Raw genomic sequence first — 24,008 nt, forward strand, 5'->3', positions numbered from 1 at the left:
AGTGATTTCAGAGGTGTTGGTCTCTCCTGTGAGGGAACCAGCATCTCTGACTATTATTTTAGGAGTCAGGGTTTGAGGGACCCTGTTCTCCCTAGATAGGACTGGTAGGGGGGAATTGTCCTCCAAGTCACTATCCTCTTCCTCTGAGTTGCCACCCTCAGAGGGGTTGGCCTTTTCAAACTCTGCCAAAAGCTCCTGGAGCTGTATTTTGGTAGGTTTGGGGCCCATTGTTATTTTCTTTATTTTACAGAGTGACCTTAGCTCCCTCATCTTAAGATGGAGGTAAGGTGTGGTGTCGAGTTCCACCACAGTCACATCTGTGCTAGACATTTTGCTTCTAAAAGTTGGAATACTTTTTAAGAATCTACAACTGGTTCTAGAATCTAATTCAAACTTTTAACAAACTTTTAAACTCTAAAAGACAATGCTAAACAGGGACTTAACACACAAGGCCCTAGCAGGACTTTTAAGAATTTAGAAAACTTTTCAAATTGCAAAAATCAATTTCTAATGACAATTTTGGAATTTGTCGTGTGATCAGGTATTGGCTGAGTAGTCCAGCAAATGCAAAGTCTTGTACCCCACCGCTGATCCACCAATGTAGGAAGTTGGCTCTGTATGTGCTATTTCAAAGTAAGGAATAGCATGCACAGAGTCCAAGGGTTCCCCTTAGAGGTAAAATAGTGGTAAAAATAGATAATACTAATGCTCTATTTTGTGGTAGTGTGGTCGAGCAGTAGGCTTATCCAAGGAGTAGTGTTAAGCATTTGTTGTACATACACATAGACAATAAATGAGGTACACACACTCAGAGACAAATCCAGCCAATAGGTTTTTATATAGAAAAATATCTTTTCTTAGTTTATTTTAAGAACCACAGGTTCAAATTCTACATGTAATAGCTCATTCGAAAGGTATTGCAGGTAAGTACTTTAGGAACTTCAAATCATCAAAATTGCATGTATACTTTTCAAGTTATTGACAAATAGCTGTTTTAAAAGTGGACACTTAGTGCAATTTTCACAGTTCCTGGGGGAGGTAAGTTTTTGTTAGTTTTACCAGGTAAGTAGGACACTTACAGGGTTCAGTTCTTGGTCCAAGGTAGCCCACCGTTGGGGGTTCAGAGCAACCCTAAAGTCACCACACCAGCAGCTCAGGGCCGGTCAGGTGCAGAGTTCCAAGTGGTGCCCAAAACACATAGGCTAGAATGGAGAGAAGGGGGTGCCCCGGTTCCGGTCTGCTTGCAGGTAAGTACCCGCGTCTTCGGAGGGCAGACCAGGGGGGTTTTGTAGGGCACCGGGGGGGACACAAGTCCACACAGAAATTTCACCCTCAGCAGCGCGGGGGCGGCCGGGTGCAGTGTCGAAACAAGCGTCGGGTTTGTAATGGAAGTCAATGGGAGATCTAGGGATCTCTTCAGCGCTGCAGGCAGGCAAGGGGGGGGTTCCTCGGGGAAACCTCCACTTGGGCAAGGGAGAGGGACTCCTGGGGGTCACTCCTCCAATGAAAGTCCGGTCCTTCAGGTCCTGGGGGCTGCGGGTGCAGGGTCTCTCCCAGGTGTCGGGACTTTGGATTCAAAGAGTCGCGGTCAGGGGAAGCCTCGGGATTCCCTCTGCAGGCGGCGCGGTGGGGGCTCAGGGGGGACAGGTTTTGGTACTCACAGTATCAGAGTAGTCCTGGGGTCCCTCCTGAGGTGTCGGTTCTCCACCAGCCGAGTCGGGGTCGCCGGGTGCAGTGTTGCAAGTCTCACGCTTCTTGCGGGGAGCTTGCAGGGTTCTTTAAAGTTGCTGGAAACAAAGTTGCAGCTTTTCTTGGAGCAGGTCCGCTGTCCTCGGGAGTTTCTTGTCTTTTCGAAGCAGGGGCAGTCCTCAGAGGATGTCGGGGTCGCTGGTCCCTTTGGAAGGCGTCGCTGGAGCAGGATCTTTGGAAGGCAGGAGACAGGCCGGTGAGTTTCTGGAGCCAAGGCAGTTGTCGTCTTCTGGTCTTCCGCTGCAGGGGTTTTCAGCTGGGCAGTCCTTCTTCTTGTAGTTGCAGGAATCTAATTTTCTAGGGTTCAGGGTAGCCCTTAAATACTAAATTTAAGGGCGTGTTTAGGTCTGGGGGGTTAGTAGCCAATGGCTACTAGCCCTGAGGGTGGGTACACCCTCTTTGTGCCTCCTCCCAAGGGGAGGGGGTCACAATCCTAACCCTATTGGGGGAATCCTCCATCTGCAAGATGGAGGATTTCTAAAAGTTAGAGTCACTTCAGCTCAGGACACCTTAGGGGCTGTCCTGACTGGCCAGTGACTCCTCCTTGTTGCTTTCTTTGTTCCCTCCAGCCTTGCCGCCAAAAGTGGGGGCCGTGGCCGGAGGGGGCGGGCAACTCCACTAAGCTGGAGTGCCCTGCTGGGCTGTGACAAAGGGGGGAGCCTTTGAGGCTCACCGCCAGGTGTCACAGTTCCTGCCTGGGGGAGGTGTTAGCATCTCCACCCAGTGCAGGCTTTGTTACTGGCCTCAGAGTGACAAAGGCACTCTCCCCATGGGGCCAGCAACATGTCTCTGGTGTGGCAGGCTGCTGGAACTAGTCAGCCTACACAGACAGTCGGTTAAGTTTCAGGGGGCACCTCTAAGGTGCCCTCTGTGGTGTATTTTACAATAAAATGCACACTGGCATCAGTGTGCATTTATTGTGCTGAGAAGTTTGATACCAAACTTCCCAGTTTTCAGTGTAGCCATTATGGTGCTGTGGAGTTCGTGTTTGACAGACTCCCAGACCATATACTCTTATGGCTACCCTGCACTTACAATGTCTAAGGTTTTGTTTAGACACTGTAGGGGTACCATGCTCATGCACTGGTACCCTCACCTATGGTATAGTGCACCCTGCCTTAGGGCTGTAAGGCCTGCTAGAGGGGTGGCTTACCTATACTGCATAGGCAGTGAGAGGCTGGCATGGCACCCTGAGGGGAGTGCCATGTCGACTTACTCGTTTTGTCTTCACTAGCACACACAAGCTGGCAAGCAGTGTGTCTGTGCTGAGTGAGAGGTCTCCAGGGTGGCATAAGACATGCTGCAGCCCTTAGAGACCTTCCTTGGCATCAGGGCCCTTGGTACTAGAAGTACCAGTTACAAGGGACTTATCTGGATGCCAGGGTCTGCCAATTGTGGATACAAAAGTACAGGTTAGGGAAAGAACACTGGTGCTGGGGCTTGGTTAGCAGGCCTCAGCACACTTTCAATTGTAAACATAGCATCAGCAAAGGCAAAAAGTCAGGGGGCAACCATGCCAAGGAGGCATTTCCTTACACACTGCAATACCAATTGGGGATCCACTGGACTCTGCATAGTGTACTCCATTTTAGTGCACTACATAGAGAGCCAGCTTCCTACAGTGTTGTATGCAGATAGGGTGAGAGACTGTCAAATGCGGCAGAGAGGTCCTGGAGGATGAGGGCCACCATGTCTCTTCTGTCCAGAGGCACGCCAATGTAATTCGTGGCAGGGATGACGGCAGTGTCCGTGCTCAGGTTGGGTCTGCAACCAGACTGAATGGTGTAGAGGGATGGGCAGTCGTTAAGTTGTTCAGTGAGTTGCCCATTAATGATTTTAAGACGTTGGCCAGGAATTGTATTAGGTTTATGGGTGCAGGGGTTATGTTATACAGTTAAGGTTTAGGGTAAATGGTTATGGGCTTGGGCATATGGTTGTTTGGCTGAGGTAAAGGATTAACCGCCATGTTTAAAATTATTTAGTGTCATTTTCGGAAATGTGCTTATTTTAAAAAGAGTGCTGAGTGCTACTTTTAGTTTGTCTGCTTAAAATTTTTTTATATTTTGCTTTTCTCAAAGTCTGCACATAATTCATTTCAATTTAACACACTACAATTTTTAAGTGGTGCAATTATAAAAGTTACAAAATAACCAACACTATCTCAGTTAAAAATAAAAAAAACAATTAAAGCACAGCCAAAGAACACTGAAGGTCAGCCTAGATTGTGGAATGACCAAGCAATAAATACATTTAGGGTTGCAGCTTCAAAAAGCTGTGTGTGTTCTAATCTTAATTGTCTTTTTAATTTGCCTTCAAGGAGTATGCCTCTTAGATGTCATGGGTAGCACCAACAGGAGAGGGCATGATTTAGAGTTTGGTGGAGGGGTTACTTCGTCACAATGGTGAGGGATCTCTTGTTCACCAAAATATAAATCCCATTATAAATCCCATGGGATTTATATTTCAGCAGACAGAATATCTGTCACCATCGTGACAGAGTAACTTCTCCACCAAACTCTAAATCAGGCCCTGGGGTTCCTCTCTTATTTACTTTCTCACGTTAGATCAGAATTTCCAAACCCTTGGAGTTTAACTTTGTTGCTCCTGGTGAGTCAAGTGTCCAAATGGAATTATTTGGCTAGCCAACTGGTAAGAAATTTTACAGATCGCCTTCGGGCCTTAGCTGGAGATAGTAGCCACAGAGGAAGCTTCCCATTTGCAGCGACTGTCACAAGATCCTATGACAATGCATCTCAACTGTGCACAGGCGGGACGCTGCTCTTTTTTTTTTGGGAATGAAGAAAGACTTTTAAAGTTTACTGTTTGTGATAGAGAAGCAGTAATCAAAAATATGCATTGTATAAACATGCAATTGGCATTTTAAGTGAATAAATGTTTCTGTACCTACCGCAAGTTTGATAAACAGGTCCACAAGATTTCTTGGTGGCATGACAATGGAAGTGTTCAGTGCAATCACATAACACTTGCGCAATTGCAGATCAAAGTATGCAGTCAGGAGCTAGTGCAAGAAGAAAAGTAAATGAATAGTGACATTCACAAACTGGACAACAGGCGAGATATAGCAATTCTGTGATTAACCAGTTCACTTTATTATTTTCTGTATCTTATCACGTCTTTATGTACCTCAAAATAACACCAACCCATTCCCAAATTAGGAAATCACTTATATTTTTCAACAGCATTTGAACTGCTAATGGTTTAAAAACCTTGCAGTTTTCACACTTCCACTGCCTCATACCATTTAACTAGTCAGAAAGCTTTAACTCCACTAAAATAGGACTGCAAGGAACTGAAATATTAACAGCTTACCAACAAGAATCATTCTTAGAGAAGACGAAAAGAAATGGTGAAGCTAACATTAAAATTAACAACAGCTTTACACAAACCTTCTTAGACACGGTTTTGTCTAAAATTCACTGGTGTTCTGCATCACAGGATCTAATTTAAATGCTGGTGCTTTAGCATTCAGGTCCTTTCATACTCAGTACATGGGGCTAGTATGATCTTTGTCCCACGTTCTCTATGAGCCAGGATACAATGAATTTACACTCTTAGGATTCGTAATCTAAATGTTGCAAGGCTTGCCTTTAGAGAAACCGCACTGTAATTTTGGAACTTAGTCTAAATCTGCAAACTAGCTATATTTTATCGAAGTTGTCAGGAGGGAATTAGAAACATTTACAAAAGCTTTAGGAAATTGAAGCGATAAACCATCTAGCATAAGAAAATGAAGAACCAGTTCTTTCTGGATCTTGATGGGTTTGTGGCACTTTGTCCATCATCTTTTAAGCCAAGAAATCAAATCCCCCCTCTTCCCCAGCTTTTCGGACCACTATTGTTGTAGCACTGCATTCCCCTTGAATTGTCCCTTCTGTCCCAAGTTAAAAAGGTTAGAGATAGTGATCCTAGGAAGTAATTTAACAAATACCAATGACACTATTCAAACTCCAGTCCCCCAGTATCTACCATCTCTCCCAAAAAATACCCCTTGAAACAAGCACCAAACAACTTTAACCCCTTCGCTGCCAGGCCTTTTCCCCCCTCCTGTGCCAGGCCTTTTTTTTTGTCTATTTGGAATAGTTCTCGCTTAGGCCCTCATAACTTTTTGTCCACATAAGCGAACCACGCCATATTTACGTCCTTTTTTTCCAACATCCTAGGGATTCTAGAGGTACCCAGACTTGTGGGTTCCCCTGAAGGAGGCCAAGAAATTAGCCAAAATACAGTGAAAATTTCATTTAAAAAATAAAAAAATAAAAAAAAAGGGAAAAAAGGGCTGCAGAAGAAGACTTGTGTTTTTTTCCCCCCTGAAAACGGCATCAACAAAGGGTTTGCGGTGCTAAAATCACCAGCTTCCCAGCTTTCAGGAACAGGCAGACTTGAATCAGAAAACCCAATTTTTCAACACAATTTTGGCATTTTACTGGGACATACCCCATTTTTACGATTTTTTTGTGCTTTCAGCCTCCTTCCAGTCAGTGACAGAAATGGGTGTGAAAACAATGCTTGATCCCAGAAACTTAAACATTTCTGAAAAGTAGACAAAATTCTGAATTCAGCAATGGGTAATTTGTGTAGATCCTACAAGGGTTTCCTGCAGAAAGTAACAACTGAAATAAAAAATATATTGAAATTGAGGTGAAAAAAACAGCCATTTTTCTCTATGTTTTACTCTGTAACTTTTCCCTGCAATGTTAAGATTTTTTAAAGCAATATACCATTATGTCTGCTGGACTCTTCTGGTTGTGGGGATATATAGGGCTTGTAGGTTCATCAAGAACCCTAGGCACCCAGAGCCAATAAATGAGCTGCACCTTGCAGTGGGTTTTCATTCTATACCGGGTATACAGCAATTCATTTGCTGAAATATAAAGAGTCAAAAATAGGTATCAAGAAAACCTTTGTATTTCCAAAATGGGCACAAGATAAGGTGATGAGGAGCAGGGGTTATTTGCACATCTCAGAGTTCTGGGGTGCCCATACTAGCATGTGAATTACAGGGCATTTCTCAAATAGACGTCTTTTTTTACACACTGTCTTATATTTGGAAGAAAAAAATGTAGAGAAAGACAAGGGGCAATAACACTTGTTTTGCTATTCTATGTTCCCCCAAGTCTCCCGATAAGATGGTACCTCACTTGTGTGGATAGGCCTAGTGCCCGCGACAGGAAATGCCCCAAAAAACAAAGTGGACACATCACATTTTCTCAAACAAAACAGAGGTGTTTTTGCGGGGGGGGACCTGTGTTTTTGGTCCTGGGCTCAGCAGCCATCTAGGGAAACCTACCAAACCCAGACATTTCTGAAAACTAGACACCCGAGGGAGTCAAGGGAGGTGTGACTTGCGTGGATCCCCCAATATTTTCTTACCCAGAATCAGCAGCAAACTGCAAATCTAGCTAAAAAAAGAAAAAGAAAAAAAAAAAAAAAAAAAAAAAATCACATTTTTCCCACATTTCTGATTGGGATCACTGCACCTGGACAGATTTCCTACCACCCAACGTTCACCTCAGTCTCCCGGTAAAAATGATCCCTCACTTGTGTAGGTGGGCCAAGTGTTTGTGACAGGGAAGAGCCAAAAACACATCAAAATTGAGGGGGAACCAAAGTGGGTCCAAAAGGGCAGTTTTGAAAAAAACATTTTTAGGCTGACAAATGAAGCCGAAATTTTATCGGTATAGATGAGACAATGCTGGGTGGTAGGAATTTTGTGGATTACTGCAGATTCTGGAAGGTTCCATCACAAAAATGTGTGTTTTCCAACAAAGTTGCAGGTTTGCAGGGCATTGTGGGTAAGGAAATAGTGCAGGGTGCATGTGAAGCACTCCACCCTAGAATCAACTAGATGTTTAGTTTTCAGATGTGTCTAGGTCCTGTGGATTTTTCTACATGGCAGCGTCCCAAAGTAAAAAAAAAGTGCAGCCCTCACCATTCCAAGTGGGACGATTTTGAGAGTTACCAAGCTCTCATGGCCCAAATGTAAAACAAAAAACAAAAATAATCAAATGTCCTCTTGCTTGCCATGGGATAAGATGTTTTAGTATGCGGGGGAGAGCTGAAAGACTGTTAGCCCCTTCAGTTCGGGTGGGGGCATAACCAGGCCCATACTGGTTGGTAGCCACCACCCCACTATTTTCTTTTATTTTTTTTATTTCCTGGCATCTTGTAGACTTTCTGTCCCCCCGGGGTGTGGATCGGGGGGGGGGGGGTAATTGCCTAGAACAACTTTGGCCCCCTTTTTTTGGGGGTGCAGGTATGGCCATACCCCCAACCTCTTATTTTGAAAAATAATTCTTCCCCGGTCTCTGGTGGGCTTTCTGCCCCCCTTGGGGACAGATGGGCCGTCCAAAATAGGCCAGTTATGGCCAACAGTAGTGTGCCCCCATGGGGAGAGACCCTTGCCCAAGGGGCTGCCCCCCCCCAAACAAAACGCACACATACACACACACCAATCCATGGTGTCTAGAGGTTTCTGCCCCAAGGGGGCAGATTAGCCTTACAAAAATAGGCTGATCTGCCCCCAAGGGGGGCAGAAATGGCCTAAATACAATTTGCCCCCAGAGGAGCGACCCTTGTCTAAGGGGGGGGGGGGCAGAAATGACCTAGAAATAAATTCCACCCCCCGAGGAGCAAACCTTGCCCTAATAAAAATAGGCCGATCTGCCCCCAAGGGGGGCAGAAATGGCCTAGAAAAAATTGAGCCCCAGGGGAGCTACCCTTGCCTAAGTGGTCGCTCCCCACAAATGAAAAAAAAAAAAAAAAAAAAAAAAAAAAAACAATCCCTGGTGTCTAGGGGGGGTTTCTGCCCCCAGGGGGGGCAGAAACAGCCAAAAAATAAACTGCCCCCCTGGAGAGCGGCCCTTGCCCAAGGGGCCGCTCTCCTTATGAAATGACCCCCCCCCCCAAAAAAAAAATCCCTGGTGTCTAGTGGCATCTCTGCTGCCCGATCGCATCGCAATCAGGCAGCAGAAATGCTCAGAGAAGCCTGAAAGGAGAGGAAAGGCCTTTCCTCTCCTTCCAGGCTTCTCTGACCCCCTCCACGTGATCGTCTGAGAAATGCCTCTGATGAGGTCAGCGCGCGAAAGCGCAATGACGCCATCCGACGCCATTTTGGGGTAGAAGGGGAAGCGATTCCCCTTCCATCCCTGCCTAGGGGAGGGGCGTACCTGGCCATCGGGGGGGCCCTAGCAGGACGAGGTGATCTCGTCCAAGACACCGGAGATCACCTCGTCCAAGGCACACTAAGGGTTAATACTACATTAAGACAGGAGGAAAAAGCATCAGCACTGTTGGAGATGAGAGCGCCAATGCCTTGGATGCCTCAGCCTGGAAGACTGGCACTCAGCTACAATTTTTTGTTTTCAATAAACTGTCCACTGTGATCCGAATGAAGTACTGTAATTGGGGGACTGAGATGGGAGTGGAGATTTACTCCTCAAATGCAGTACACCAAGCCAGTCTACAACATACAGTTGCACATCAAATCTTTGAGAATTGAGTTGTTGGTTGACTGAGGTGTGAGCCCTGGTCAAGCAGGAACCACAATCATCGTCAGAGTACGGTATAAGCAAACCCCAAATTAACCTGCAGGGGTGTGGAATTTAATAAAATATCTACTTGTCTGTGGGACAGGTTGCTTTAAAAATCTGCTGGTCCTGTAAAAAAAAAAAAAAAAAAAAAAAAAAAAACTCAGCCTTTTGGTGCCATGTAGTGCAGCATGCAATCTCATTATATAAGAGCTCTAATAATAGCCTCTCTGATTACGCCAGGAGTCATAATATAGTGGAGTTTGAATAGTAGCAATTCCCTTATTTTGCCACCTTTCAGCAGATCTACATACTGGGACTGAAATTATCGATAAACAGTAGTACCAAGGTTGGAATGCCCTTTTGAGTCTGTGCAAACCCACGAACTTGCTTTTTTTAGGGGTTTTCACCAGCTCTTCGCTAAACTTTTCCCATACTTAGAGGCTAAAAATGTACTCCTGAAAAAGGCAGAAGTAAAACATATTCCAGGGTTTGGGGAAAAGTGGTTGGAGGGAAAGTGACTTGCGAACGCTCAACAGATTTTTGCATAAGCAAATCTACACATCAGGGATGTGGAATTCCTATCGCCCGACGCCCGGGACATCTTGATTGGGGTCAAGGGCAACAAGTTTTTATGTTTACTTTGTCCTTGGGACAAGTAGGCCCAACCCCCTGCAGCACAAACCCTTTGGCTGCCTGTTTACAGAGAGAGAAACTCTCTGCAGTTGAGGTAATGTGTTTCCAAAACATAATGCTGTTCGAACTTGTATTTATGGTTCATTATTTGAAAGTCTTCATTATTAGGGTGAGTGTTGTAAATAAATGTTTTAAGGTCACACTTCACTACTGACGTTGGTTCCAGTACAAAAAAAACAAAAACGTGCATACACATGTTTGAAAAGTTTAGGCTATGAGGCTCAGTATAATGCTCCCAGAATGCTCTCTGATTAGATGCAAATGAAGTGTCATTTAGTAAAATGTGTTGATGCATGCTAGTATTTCCCAAAAATATTTCTAATGGAAAATCAGTGTAACCATTTTCAACACAATTATGGGAAGCATGAAAATAAACAAACACTGACAAATCCAACTGATCTGACATATTTTTATAAGTCTTTTAGTTTCATCAATGCGTGTCTTGTTTTGACATGCCTTTTGTAACACTTTATTGTTGTGGGAGCTACCAGGCCCTCAACATTGTAACAAACACTGGCAAAACCCAGCCAAAAAGTTTTTGAACTCTAAAAGCACATGTTGCCACCAGAGGAATAACAAAGGCCCGCAGCCGCCCTCCAGGGGCCCCTTCAGCACAGCACCTGCCCTGAGTGAGTCTGGAGAGGGGGCTCCTCCATGTTCTTTGCAAAGGGGTACCCTCCAGTTTCGTTACGTCACTGATTGCCACTGTAGTTCCTGCCACTGAACAAAACTACTTTGTGTGGCAATATGCTCCTTGTGGAAGAGCAGAATGCGATCACTCACAGTAAAGCCAGCCGAGAGAGAGAGAAATAGAAGTTTAATAAAAACAAAATGTCTTTGTTAACACCACACCTAATTAGGGACCAAGACCCACATGTAGGTAGCTTTTTGCATGTCGCAAACAGCGACTTTCGCTGTTTGCGACGTGCAAAAAGCACATTGCAATGCACAAACCCAGTTTTGCGATTCGGTAACCTGGTTACCGAATCGCAAAACGGGTTTGCGACTCGCAATTAGTAAGGGGTGTTCCCTTCCTAATTGCGACTCGGAGTGCAATGTAGGATTGTTTTGTGACCACGAACGCGGGTGCAAACCAATCGCAGTTTGCACCCATTTCAAATGGGTGCTAACACTTTCGCAAAAGGGAAGGGATCCCCATGGGACCCCTTCCCCATTGTGAATGTCACTGTAAACATTTGTTCAGTGCAGGCAGTGGTCCTATGGACCACTGCCTGCTCTAAAAAAATTAAACGAAAATGTTTCATTTTTCGTTTTTGTTATGCATCTCGTTTTCCTTTAAGAAAAATGGGCTGCATTACAAAAAAAACTGCTTTATTGAAAAGCAGTCACAGACATGGTGGTCTGCTGTCTCCAGCAGGCCACAGTCCCTGTGAGGGCCCCCATTCGCGAGGGGTTGGCAAATTGCGACCCACCTCATGATTATGCGAAGCCCTTGCGAATAACAGATGGTGTAGGCACACCATCCTACATTAGGATTTGCGACTCGCAATTTGCAGGTCGCAAATCTGAACCTACCTACATGTGGCCCCAAATTCTTAAAGAAAGTCACAAAAGTGCACCCATTGTATATGTCGTACCCCTATAAAATATTTGTGAACTGTATTTTAGCATGGGTAAATACGATGTGTAGATTTGCTCATGTGAAAATCTATTGAGCATTAGCAAGTTCATTTTCCCTCTAGCCACTTTCTTCCCCGTCCTGGAAGAAGTTCTAATTCTGCCATTGTCAGAAGTAAATGTCCAACCTTTCTTATTATGGAAAAATATTAGAGAGAAGCTGGTAAAAATCTTTAAAACATGCAGGTTAGTAGGTTTGCAGACTCAAAGGCATTCCAGCCCTGGAACTATTGCTTACTGCTTCCTCCAGCCCCAGTATGCAGATCTGCAGAAAGGTGGCAAAATAAGGAAATTGCTACAGTAGGGATTGAAACTGCAAGTATTCAAGCCCTACTATGGTAATAGCCCTGGCATAATCAGAGAGGCTATTATCAGAGCACTTACATAATGTGATTGCGGCCATAATTTGTCGCCACACTACATGGCACCAAAGGGACAAGTAGATCTTTTTACAGGACAAGTAGATTTGAGAAGCAACCTGTCCCCTGGACAAGTAGATATTTTAATAAATTCCACACCCCTGCACATGCATATTTGCTCATAATAAAATGCAGCTCACAAATATTTTTTAGGAGTACGATCTTCCAGCCTACTTCTGTAAATGCTTGTGAATTCATGAAAGCCGTAAATCTGCATTAATGTAAGGACATTTACCATAGGTGCACTTTAGTGACTTTCTTTAGGAATTGGGTCCCTAATTAGATCTGGTGTTAACCAAGACCTTTTGTTTTTTTAAGAAATTCTGTCTCTAGCTGGTGACTCGCTTCACTGTGAGTGACAGCATTCTGCTCTTTCACAACAAACATATTAGCACAAAAAGAAGTGCCAGGGACTACTGTGGCAATGTGTGCTATTCTAGACCAAAAGATTTGTTTGCTTTTTGCCAATGTTTGTTATAATGGTGAGGGCTCAATAGCTCCCACAGCAAAGTCTTACACAAACAATGGCAAAACAAGACATGCATTGACAAAACCAGGAGGCTGATCACCAATATTAGACATATTGGTTTTGTCAATGCTTGTTTATTTTCATGTTTACCATACTTTTGTTGTAACTGGTTACACTGATTTTCCATTTTGAATATTTTTGGAAATACTAGCATGGCATCAACACATTTTACTAGAAATTGTATCTAAAATTTTTACAGGAGTTTGTACAGGAAAACAATTTTTTTTTCCTAGTCACATTTGTTTGTTAAAATTTCATTTGAAAACAAAGAATCATCACCGTCTTTCAAGCTTCTGCAAATATTTGCATCTTATCAGAGAGCATTATATCTAGCCTCGTTGTGGTAAACTTTGCTAACGTGTACACTTTATTATGCTGGAACCTCTCAGTAGTGCAGTTGGATCTTACAGCATTTCCTTAGAGCACCCACCCTAATAAAGGCAGAGAATTCCCTTCCACATTGTGATACTGTAAACTGGCAGTGAAAATAAACATGAAAACTTGACCTTGACCTCCAAACACCATGTCCTGGCCGTTGGACTATAGGAATTCTACATCCCTGAACCTGTTCTCAACCCCCTCACAGCTGGCACAGAGCAGCCAGACCTAACTTACAGGCAATGTGTAAAGTATTTGTGCAACATTTCAAACAACGCCACAGTGAAAACACCACAAAATGATCCCACACAAAATAGAGCAAAATCTAATAAATAAAACAAGACCAAAACTATAGAAATCCAAGCAGTAGACCCGGAGTTATACATTTTGAAAGATTAAATGTGTAACATGATGCCAAAAAACACAGCGACAACTGTGGCAATCTGGGCGTGCTAAAGCAGGTTACACTCTCAAGTCCACCGCAATGCAGCGCAAGTTAGATAGTCAACAGGCTAGGCCCGCTGAAGTTTACCTTCTCAATGTCTGTGCCAGGGTCCTGTTCTCATTGAAGAGGGCCATGAGGAGCTGTGAGAACATTGCAGGAGGCTGTTGGCATAGGGCGAACAGCCAGCGTTGGGGGTGGGGTGAGGGCATGGGGTGTTGCTGTAGCTTCGCGTTGGCGGTCCCGTTAGTGGGTGATGCTGTAGCGAGAATAGGTGGCTGACGGAACTTCGCATGAATTTGTGCGGATGGTGAGGTCTTGGTGTGAACAGACCCCTGGGGGTCGCTAAGAGCCCAAAAGCTTGAATTCAGATCCCTTGAGCCACACCAAGGATCCAGGGCCTGACTAGGAGGCCAGCAGACTAGCCCTTGAAGTCATTCTAGTGTCCTGGGTTCAAGGATGAAGTTACAGGTCAATTCTCTTCTTAGCCATGAGAGAGGGCTGCTGGTCAGCACAGCAGGGCAGCAGTTCCTTTAGAGCAGCAGTCCTTTATGGCAGAGTATCCACAGGTCCACATGTGTACTGTAGTGGTGGTGTTTGAGGTCCAGAATTTATACACAGTTGTACCTTTGAAATGGGGAGAAGCTTCAAGAGGCTTGCCTTTGAAGTGTACAGGTGCGCTGCCTTCCTGGCCCTGGTTTAAGACAATGTAGCCCTTTGTGGAGACAGGACACAGCCTATTCAAGTGTAAGTTGGGCTGGGTCCAGTTCTTCCCTCTCATCCTGACACCGACACCCCACTCAAGAATACCTAACCTGCCCATTGTGTGTGGCTAGGAGAAAAAACAGAAAGCTTAACTGTTAGCTACGCTCAGTCATGTGACCCAAAGACAGGCTGCAAGCACCAAGTGGCAAAGGCAAGAAAATGCCAATTTTCTCTAATTTCACTATTGTAATTTAAAATTTGCCTTCATCGTAAGTTAGAATTTTATATTCCAATTTCAGAGACACCAAACATGAATTGGTCAACTGTTTCCCTTTTGAAATTACATTGACAAAATGTAATAAGGTAACTCCAATGTTATCCTATGAGAGAGGTAGGCCTTGCAGCAGTGAATGCAAATGTAATAGTTTTTCATTACCAGGACATGTAAAACTTAAAGAGCATGTACTACCTTTTAAATACATTGCACCCCACCCTCTGGGCTGTCCCATCGGGGGTGATGTATATGTATTAAAAAGAAGGCTGGGTCTGGCAAAAGGTTTACATTGCCAGGTCGAAAATGCAGTTTCAAAACAGCACACAATCAGGCTGCAACGTCAGGCCTGAGACATGTTTGACACGGCTAATTAAGTGGGTGGCACAATCAGTGCTGCAGGCCTTCTAGTAGCATTCAATTTACAGATCCTTCGCACAGATAGTGCCACATTATTAGGGGATTACAAGTAAATTAAATATGCCAATTGGGTACAGGCCAATTGGACATCTTTTAAGAAAAAAAAAAACACAAGGACTTTAGCATTGTTAACAGTGTAAAGTGCATAGAGCCCTAAGGTCAGCAAAAACAGGAGGTATGAAGGCAAAAAGTTAGGAGAAAACATGCCAAGGATGCCAAGTCTAACAACATCCAATACCATACCACTAATACCACAAAATATTACTTCACACCATAAAATATCTAGCTTCACCACACATTTCCGTTACACTTTATAGTATGGCACTTCTGCCATCTAGTTGAGATACTAGGCCTGACAATAATGCCGAAGTCAGGATGAAGGTTTAAGTTTTCTGATGAGGTGGAGCTGGGATGAAACCGTTTCAATCAGTTTGGAGATATGCGGTCCTACAGAGATCTTATGGCCAATGATGCATCCAAGAATTTGGCAATAGGAAACAAGGTGGACGAGATGCCTAGGTTGGTGAGAGTGATCAGCAGCTTTTGGACGTGAGGTTGTGGATCTGAAGAATAAAGGTGGAAGAATTGCTTTTTACAAGATTTAGCTTTAGAGAGAGAATGAGTTCACTCACTTTCTAAGATTTTTAAAAGTAGTAATATCTGAAAAGTTTCATATTCTAAAGTAAAGCTGGGTGTAAATGATTAACATGAGGATGATTTCAGAATCTAGCTCCCAGTTCCCATATTGGCAAGTGGGTGTTGCGGAGTTGGGTAGGTGGAGGAATAAGAGAGGTGTCAAGTAGGGTGCCATGATCAATCATGTCAGTTGCTGCAAGTCTATCAACACTAAAAAAGCAGGCACCTCATCAGAATGTATTACGACGGACAGGATATCCGTCATGTTTGCAATGGAGTAATCCCATTCGCCAAACTCGTAATGAGGCCCTATATGTCAGCATGATTTTTTAATGAAATTGTTTACTCAATAAAAATATGATCTATTAAGATTTACAGAATCTCAAACATCAGTGGAAATGTGAAGGAGGATCCTACAATGGAGAACGGCAACCCAATACATTTTATATCACTGACTTGCTTTTCCATGTCTCTCTGTAGGAGGCTTTTTGTTAAGTAGGAACTGGTCGTCTTTAAGGCTCTTTCATGAAGTAATTTATTTCTAAGGCTGTCCAATCAACCAATCTTGACTGATTCATAGACAAGAAGCCAAGCAGAACTTTGCTTTACTCACCTTATCAAAGTCGTGCACAATTGCAGCTGGGTCACTGCTTGAGAAACTGGGAACTGGGACATCAAGGATTGCAACATTATCATCAACACGAATATCAGCATCTTCAGCGATGGGCAAGTAATATGGCTCTGAAGTATGCTCTACATTTTCAGACTCATAGTAACGCATTTCTCCATGGTATAATCTTTGCTAAAAGAGAAAAACACTGAAATCAATTCATCAGTAAATCAGTTACAAGTGAAATATTCAATTTTTTTTTTTTATTTGAAGAGCTCTGTCGTTCTTCGTTGAAGCTTCGCTCCCCTCACATGAATTGAATAAATCAGTATTCACCAAATTCACACCTGAATTTTATATTTTTGTATTATTTTTACACAGCAACGAAAAGCCAAGACGAAAAAAAACATAAGCACAACAGTTACCATAAGAACAATGCTTACGAAAGAAGTCCCTACATTGGCCTCCTTTGCTAGGAACACTGCCTCAGCAGTTGTAATTTAGTGTGCGTGTGCATTGGGAAAGGGTAGTTGGAAACACTAAGATAGTGGAAGCATTCTCTGACAAACAGTATATGAAAAAAAAACAATCAGTGTCCATATGCACCACTGGTTGACACTGGTGCAGACAGAGTCCCCAAATTCACCACTAGTGTTCATCACCTTCCCTCGGCCCACTCTCTTAATTGGAGTTGTGGATTAACACTGTTAGCTCAAGTTTTATCAGAATAACCCTTATGGAATTCCAGACAGGCAATTTGTGGCCTTCAACTGCACTGAACACTGCAGTTCAGAGATAGCCCCTGTTTCCGCCCGATACCATGGCCTCTTCCTCCTCAGAATTCCACCCCATTGGGGATGGAGCAGATGATGAAGGAAATCAATCAAATGTGAAATATTTAAAAGGAAGTAACATAACACAACTAAATCAGAGACTGTACTAGAAGCAGGTCTCAAAACGTTTGCCCAAATCAGTAAAAAGTGGTATTTAAAAGATTTGGAAAACAGCACTGCCCCAAACTCCTGGAGGAGAGGATTACTGTGCTTCAACAGGGGGTGGGCGTTAATATAAACATGTGAAGAAATATTGGTAATTGTGGCTGCCTTTTAGCTTTGGACAGGATCTAGCGAGGAGTAAAGGGTGCCTATACAATCAAGTTGGATTGGCATTCTTCGGTGATCCCCGGTCATAAAGCAAGTTGGGACTGGATCTGTTGATTGAGGAATAGCGTTCTGATCCACCCAAGAGATCCAAGCAAGGAACCGCCAAGCATCAACTAGGTTCAAGCACTAAAAGGGAAGGAAAATGTAACTCCCAGTGCATGGCCATCAGGTCCATGTGAGCGCTCGCTGGACTTTCCAGCAGCTGAGCATGCCTGATCCCCTAGTGGTGGGAGCTTGGCTGAGTAACTCAGCTAAAGCTCAACTTTTCTGAGGCTTGGCCCATCTTGTTACTTAAGAGGAGTACTGACCTAAGATTTAGTTTTACCGAACCATACAAATTCAGACTAATACCCGCTGGGGGCCTAGATCAAGAGCAGTCTGCATTGGTTTGGCGAATCCTGGTGAGTGCACTTTTTGACCCTGCATACTGAAGGTGATGGCAAGCCAGGATAACTAACTAGAACCACCAAGTAATAAACTTACTCTGCTTAAGACTGAAAGGGGGAGGGGGGAATCTAAAGGGTAGAGGTAGGAGGGGCTTCAATGGATATCCATTTGGACAATACTGAAGAAGGGGTAGCCCTGACCAAATGTATTTGAACATTTGATGGCCTCACATTAGTGTTGTTGCGCCTAATACAGAACACAAGCCATTCAGAAACAAAATCTATTAAATCTCATTCATCCCGAATTAGATTTATTTTCCAGGCACAAACTGCAATGGATCGAAGTCAATCTTCAATAGCACTACCACTGTGAGCGTTCCAGTTGTTTTAAATAATACAAATTAAAACAAATTAATAAACTACACAGAAATCTGGTTATACACCTGAACTCAACACCATTAAAAGATTGCATGTAGAGGGCACCTTAATCCAAGAAGCTGAGATGGCTGAGCAAGAGATTTGTTGCAGTCTTCCCCCTCTCACCACAGAGAATGCTGGGCATAAGAGCCAGCACACGAACGGGAAGCTAGGAGGCAAATTGTCACAGCTAATCATAAGAAGCAATGTCACGTTTCCTTTCGACAGCTATTGCAGGTGAATTTTCAAAACCATACCTTGCCAGGGAGCAACATCCTGCCCCTTTTTGTATTCTCTTCGACTAAGGCACCTGCACGTTTACTTATTCCTGTAGCACCATTACAAACTCTGCCTCCAGCAGCGCTTGCTCATTTACCCTTCACCAGTGTCACTTGCTTATTTCCTTTGCTTCAGTGAAACGTGCTCACGTCCAGTCTTCCCACAGCACCCAGGGATAGGGAATGTTGCCCTGCTCCTCACCAGTAAGTCAGATCTGCTGGGCTTAGAATTGGACAAGACTCTTCTTTTCTTGAAGATTGAGAAATATCATTGCTCAGTTCGTACAGTGTGCAACAGGCATGGAGTAATCAAGTTAATATTTTTGGGGGTTGGGCATCCCACTGCTCAGTTCCCCAATTTGTGCACCAAGTATGTTGCTGGCTAGGGATCCGAACAAGCTGGGAAATACTTTTGGAGGGTTGGGTCTTTAGTTGTGCAATCAGAACAAGGGTAGACCTGAGGAATATGGGAGCTCTGAAGCACTTCCAGGGACAGCATCTTGGCTAGCTTAGACCCTGCATTCTTTCAATTTTGCCCTTACCAGACAAACTGACATGCATTAACTTTTGTATCATTAACAATACGATCACTGCTAATGGAACAGCAGCCGAAAAAGGTTCTATCAGACAAGGAAGTAATCGATGAAGCTTTAAAACAGCAAAGAGCAAATATGTAGCTGCTGATATCACGAAAGCTGATGGGAACCTTATGAGTAATTTGGTCACTAAAGTTTTTGGCTGAAAAAATGTTCATGATAATAACGGAGTAGTCCCCAACAACGGAGGAGCAATAGATGAGTAACTCTACAAGTACACTTTTAAAAGCAGTTTAACAGCCTTGTGGGTGCTCATAGCTTTTTTTTACGGGCGAGCTCAAAGCGCTCTGTCCCATGCTGTCATCTTTGGGCTTCCAACCACGCCCATGACACGTCAGTCACTTTCATTGGTTCGTGGGCTTGCCTTTTAAAATCCGCTTGCTTTCATTTGTGAAAGGCATGCATACGTCATGCCTTTTCCGGTGTTTAGCCCACCTACACAGCACCGGTAAACTACTGAAAAAATACGAGGCTTGATGTTTTCAGCATGATTTCCGGACTACTTTATCTGTATATTTTTTATGCAGCTCGATCACGCTGCATTTTAATAGCGCAATTGCGCTGTGTTTTTTTTTTTTCCCATTTAATTTGTGTGGCAAGAAAAGTCTGGTTAGGAGTTTACAACGCTAATAGCTTTAACTCGAGCAAATGCAAGACCCGTTGCATTGAAAATGCTTGGTTTTTTTTTTTTATACCCCTCATAAGGAATGCAGGGTTTTTGGAAAGGAAAATTGGGTCATGAGGTGAACTTTCACTCATGTGTCACATTTCTTCCTATGTATGTATCCGTTAATGTATTTTTTCAATGCGGAAAGCACTACTGATTTAAGTGACAGAAGCTCCCTTTTGGGCGTTCTCAAAAGATCTCAGAGTTTTGGTAGAAAAAGCTTGCCAATTATTAGCCTCGTGATTTATGGCTTAGTGGAAGGAAGTTAATGCACGCCTCAGGGAAGTTATCAATGTATACTTTCTTTAGAACACAAGCCTTACATGACAAACAGAAATGTGAAAATAAATGTTACCCTGATTCAACAGCTAACCACACATCCCAGTGTTCAAGGAGCTAAAGACAGGTATTGTGCCCAGGAAAAACAAGATCAGCTCATCTCGGATAAAAGGTAGCACTTAGCTATGCAGTGTTTGCTGCTTTAAATAGAAGTCCCTTTTCAAGGCTGTTTTCCTTATGAAAACATTTAGAAATAAAGCTTTTGAGTACAGAGCATCTATTTTACTGGCAGGAGTACAGGACCATATATGATGTACATATGTTCCTCACTGTACTGCAGTGCTGCAATGTACTGCATTAAGTGAATAGTTTTCTCATATATACACACACACATACAAATAATATATATAAAAGAAATGTGCATGTATGGTATTTCCCTAGCGCACACCTAGCCTTACATTTCTAATGCACGTATGTATATAGTAGATTTGTATGTATATAGTATTTCTATAGCACAAAACTAGCCAAAAGGCATGAATGTTGCCTCATGCTGCCACTGTTTTAACTATACATGGAAAACCAACATAACGTCTTGTGAACTGAATGATATCTGGCAATACTTATCTGGTGAGATCGGGGAATGAAGACGACTACTGGAGGTCCTATTTGGATGCACTACGAGCACAGATTTCCTTTTTTTTTCTTTGTCCCCTGTTTCTGGACATTCATTCATTTAATATTCTGTGAAACATGTTTCTGCCTTTGGCCACCAATGACCAAATGGTCTGACCAAAAAAGAGCAACTACAATGAGCATTGTGTTATGTTTAGCTCTACAAATGCAAAAGGAACGCATTTGGAATTATTTTTTGCTTTGTATTGAAAATTTAGATTTTGACAGTTTATCTCTACCTCACTGCATAAAGTTGTCACTTTCACAGAAACAATACAAATGTATGCACCTACATTTAAGAAGAGCACAATTTGAGAAATGATCTGGTAAAAAGTAAATAATGGGTATAATATTCTAGGCTATGGATAGACACACCGTTTTAATATTAAATCACTAACGTGAAATGGATACCTACATGAAATTATACATAACTTACTAAAATTAACAAAAATGAAAATATATTACCTTAGGCATGAAATATTTGTAGATGCAGGCACCACCAACTATCAGCCCAGCAAGTATGAAAGCAAGCCCAAGTAGTGTGAGTAAACACCTTCCAGTTGAATTGTCAGTTCGATGAGCCACAATTTCAGGATCCTTTAACAACAACAACAAAAAAAGTTATGTTATATATTGTCTCTTTGTTAAATCAGCCTCATTATGTCAATACACATAAGATCTTCATCACAAAAGGAAAATAACTAAATATTTGGAGATGATGAAAGCCTTCTTTAGAAAACAAATGATTTGGGAAAATCCAGAACTGCTTTCTTAACATGGGTTGGATAGTACAGTCCTACTAAACAAAGCCTCTTTCATTTCAACATGGACACAAGCAGCGACCTGTTCACTGCAAAAATTGGCCAGTTCACCAAACAATGCCCTAAAGAGTGAGTGGTTGCAGAAATTAGCCCCCAGATGGTTATTCTTATACCCACATGTTTATCATATGAATCCAAGTTGGGAGAAGAAAGTTAAATAATATGATTCCAGCGTTAAACCTTGGATAAGAAACCCATTTGTTACATCTAATGTGCTCTTTAATTTCTTGTGAGTTATCTGCATCACTATTCCAATGATAAGTGCATTCTGTGTTGCATATGTTTTACAATACCAATTCAAATTAAGCAGTTGAATACAGTTCACTAATACTTAACAGGCTTTAAAATCGTTTAAGCTGGGTGTTCATTACCGATATGCAAGGGGTGACGATTACCTGACACCACAATTCATTTACAAATCTGTTTGAGATATGTTTTAGCCCAAGCTTTAATTTTTGAATCTGTAGTTTGTCCCTTACAGGAATCACATTTGGAGTCATTCCAGCCCGCTTGTTTTTTATATAATGTTGGAGCTAGCTGCAATACCCAGTTTTTCAGCATATTGGTCATTAAGTGATAGGGGCACCAGCAAAGAGAATGCTCCCATTATAACTTCGTACCCTAGTGGCGCATCAATTATAGCATAATACTTGTGAATGGAGATTTTTCCCACACAGGTCATAGGACTCTGTCAACTGAGTCCAGAAAAAAAATCACTGAGATTATTTGTTCAATATAAACTTAAATCGGATTCTGTACTTTAAACTAGATCTAGTCCAGTATTACTATTTATATATGGTCATTATTCTCCACAATGAGTGGGTCTTTAGTTTTTTGTGGGCTGTATTTACTTCTGCCACAACATCTAGTATTGCCAATACTCATGCCTGTTCTTCAGTAGAACTCTTTCTATAAGGCATCATACTTCCTTGTCGCTGCTACTCTTTTCTTTTGAAAAGGATTCTGTGGTGAGCCCAAGTGACGGTAGGTTCCTGTTCCTTGCTGATATGCTGCATCACTTAATATTGCAAAGAGCTAGATCAGATACAGTATCAATGATACTTTTATGCTTCATTCTTAAATCTACTGCAGGGAGATCTAATTGTTCTTCCTTCATCTGTTTTCTGTAAGCTCTGCAATAAAGCAATTAAAGGAATGGCGTGCAGTCAAATATAGGGTAACAAATACACATCCCCATAAACAACACTGTATACATTTGGTACCAATCCTATTGATAAACTCACATTCAAAATGTGTTGATCATCCTGTGGAGTAGAATGAGGAAACACCAATTCTAATCAATACGTTTTTCTTTACTAACAAACTGTATTTAATTTTGTTTAGCTGGCCAATGGCCCATTATAGCATTTACTGTTGGTGGACTAATTAATATTGCTTCTGTGGGTGCTTGAACAAACTACTACTTTAATACCTCAGTGCAGCAATAGGTACTACCTCAACTGTCTGTATATGTTCACAACTTCAGTAGGCTTTTCCTTAGCCCTTACTATTTGAAGCTGTTCCCATTCTGGATGGTGGGTGTATATAGCCAATGTAAGCCTACTCTGCCCTGGTAATGAGAGGAGACCTAACCATTGATTTTGCAATATGTGTGGAAGTTCCCTCTGAATAAATGTTATGTATGCAATGCAAGTCAAGGGCACCTCAATATAAACAAAAGAATCCTGCTTGGATGAAGGATCAATCCTTACATGCACCTGCTGCGCATATAGCGTCTAGTGCAATGCATAGTAAAACACCTCTGTTATATACCGGGTCTGCTCTGACCACTAGTACTAACCACCCCACCCCCCACAATTTAATGGGAATCCCCTTGCTGTCATACTTAAGTTAAGGACAGGGCAAATGTCTCCTGGCATCTTTAATGAATCAAATTCAATGTCCTCTAATTCTACAGCCATTGCTCATAAAGACTCAATAACTGTACTCCAAATAAGGGTTATTCCTTTGCATGTTAACAGCTTAACAAACCCCCAACCGCTCCTGTTTTTTTCTAAGATCGTAAAATTCTTCCATAGGTTACCTAGTAAGTAAAGTAATTGTAAGCAGTGGGGTTGTTAAAACTAAAAAAAAAAAACTAAAAAAAAAAAAAAAAAAGACGATTGAGGGTAGGCCCTTCTTTTAAGGTAGTGGTTAAGACACTAATCAAAAAAGCACAGTTAAAAATACCTCGAGGAGACCCTGTGTGGTACAATTTTTTCTTTTTAAAGGGTTGAATAATTCAAACCTTGTGGGTGGTCAAGATGTTTCAGCCCCTAACATGGCCCACTATAAAGGTGCTTGTGGACTTCTACCAGGACTCAAATGGATTTCTCTTTATAAGGAGACCTCATTAGGCAATTTTTCACATTATACCATGTGAGGACACAACTAAAGACATGACTAAAGATGTTTAGCCGACCGTCAGGAAGTTTTCACTTACTTAGATGTGGTAGGGGTAGTGAGAAAGAGAGCTATGATAATGCATACCACAACATTGGTGGGTGAGGATTACCACCCTTACACAAAGGAATCTATCACACACTGATCCGCTTTAAAAAAAAAAAAAAAAAAAAAAAAAAAAAAAAAAAAATCGCATTGCTTCACCATTTCCCTTACCCACTGGGTACCCTTGGTTGCAATACATTGAATAAAGTCCGATTGCTTCCCGTCACATTACTTAGGACTG

At 42.5% G+C, this 24,008-nt stretch overlaps 1 protein-coding gene across 1 annotated transcript in view; it reads right to left on the reverse strand.

The window, feature by feature from the left end:
- The window catches only part of ITM2A (integral membrane protein 2A), an 80,880-nt gene that overhangs the window by 54,664 nt on the left and 2,208 nt on the right, over positions 1 to 24,008 (reverse strand). The window contains exons 2-4 of the mRNA XM_069212573.1: positions 20,964 to 21,095; positions 16,044 to 16,232; positions 4,658 to 4,768 (exon numbers count right to left, since the gene is read on the reverse strand). Coding sequence (XP_069068674.1) covers positions 4,658 to 4,768; positions 16,044 to 16,232; positions 20,964 to 21,095 — 432 coding nt within the window. The remainder of the gene's footprint in view (positions 1 to 4,657; positions 4,769 to 16,043; positions 16,233 to 20,963; positions 21,096 to 24,008) is intronic.

Source organism: Pleurodeles waltl, chromosome 2_1 (assembly GCF_031143425.1).
Source record: "Pleurodeles waltl isolate 20211129_DDA chromosome 2_1, aPleWal1.hap1.20221129, whole genome shotgun sequence".
NCBI lineage: Eukaryota > Metazoa > Chordata > Amphibia > Caudata > Salamandridae > Pleurodeles > Pleurodeles waltl.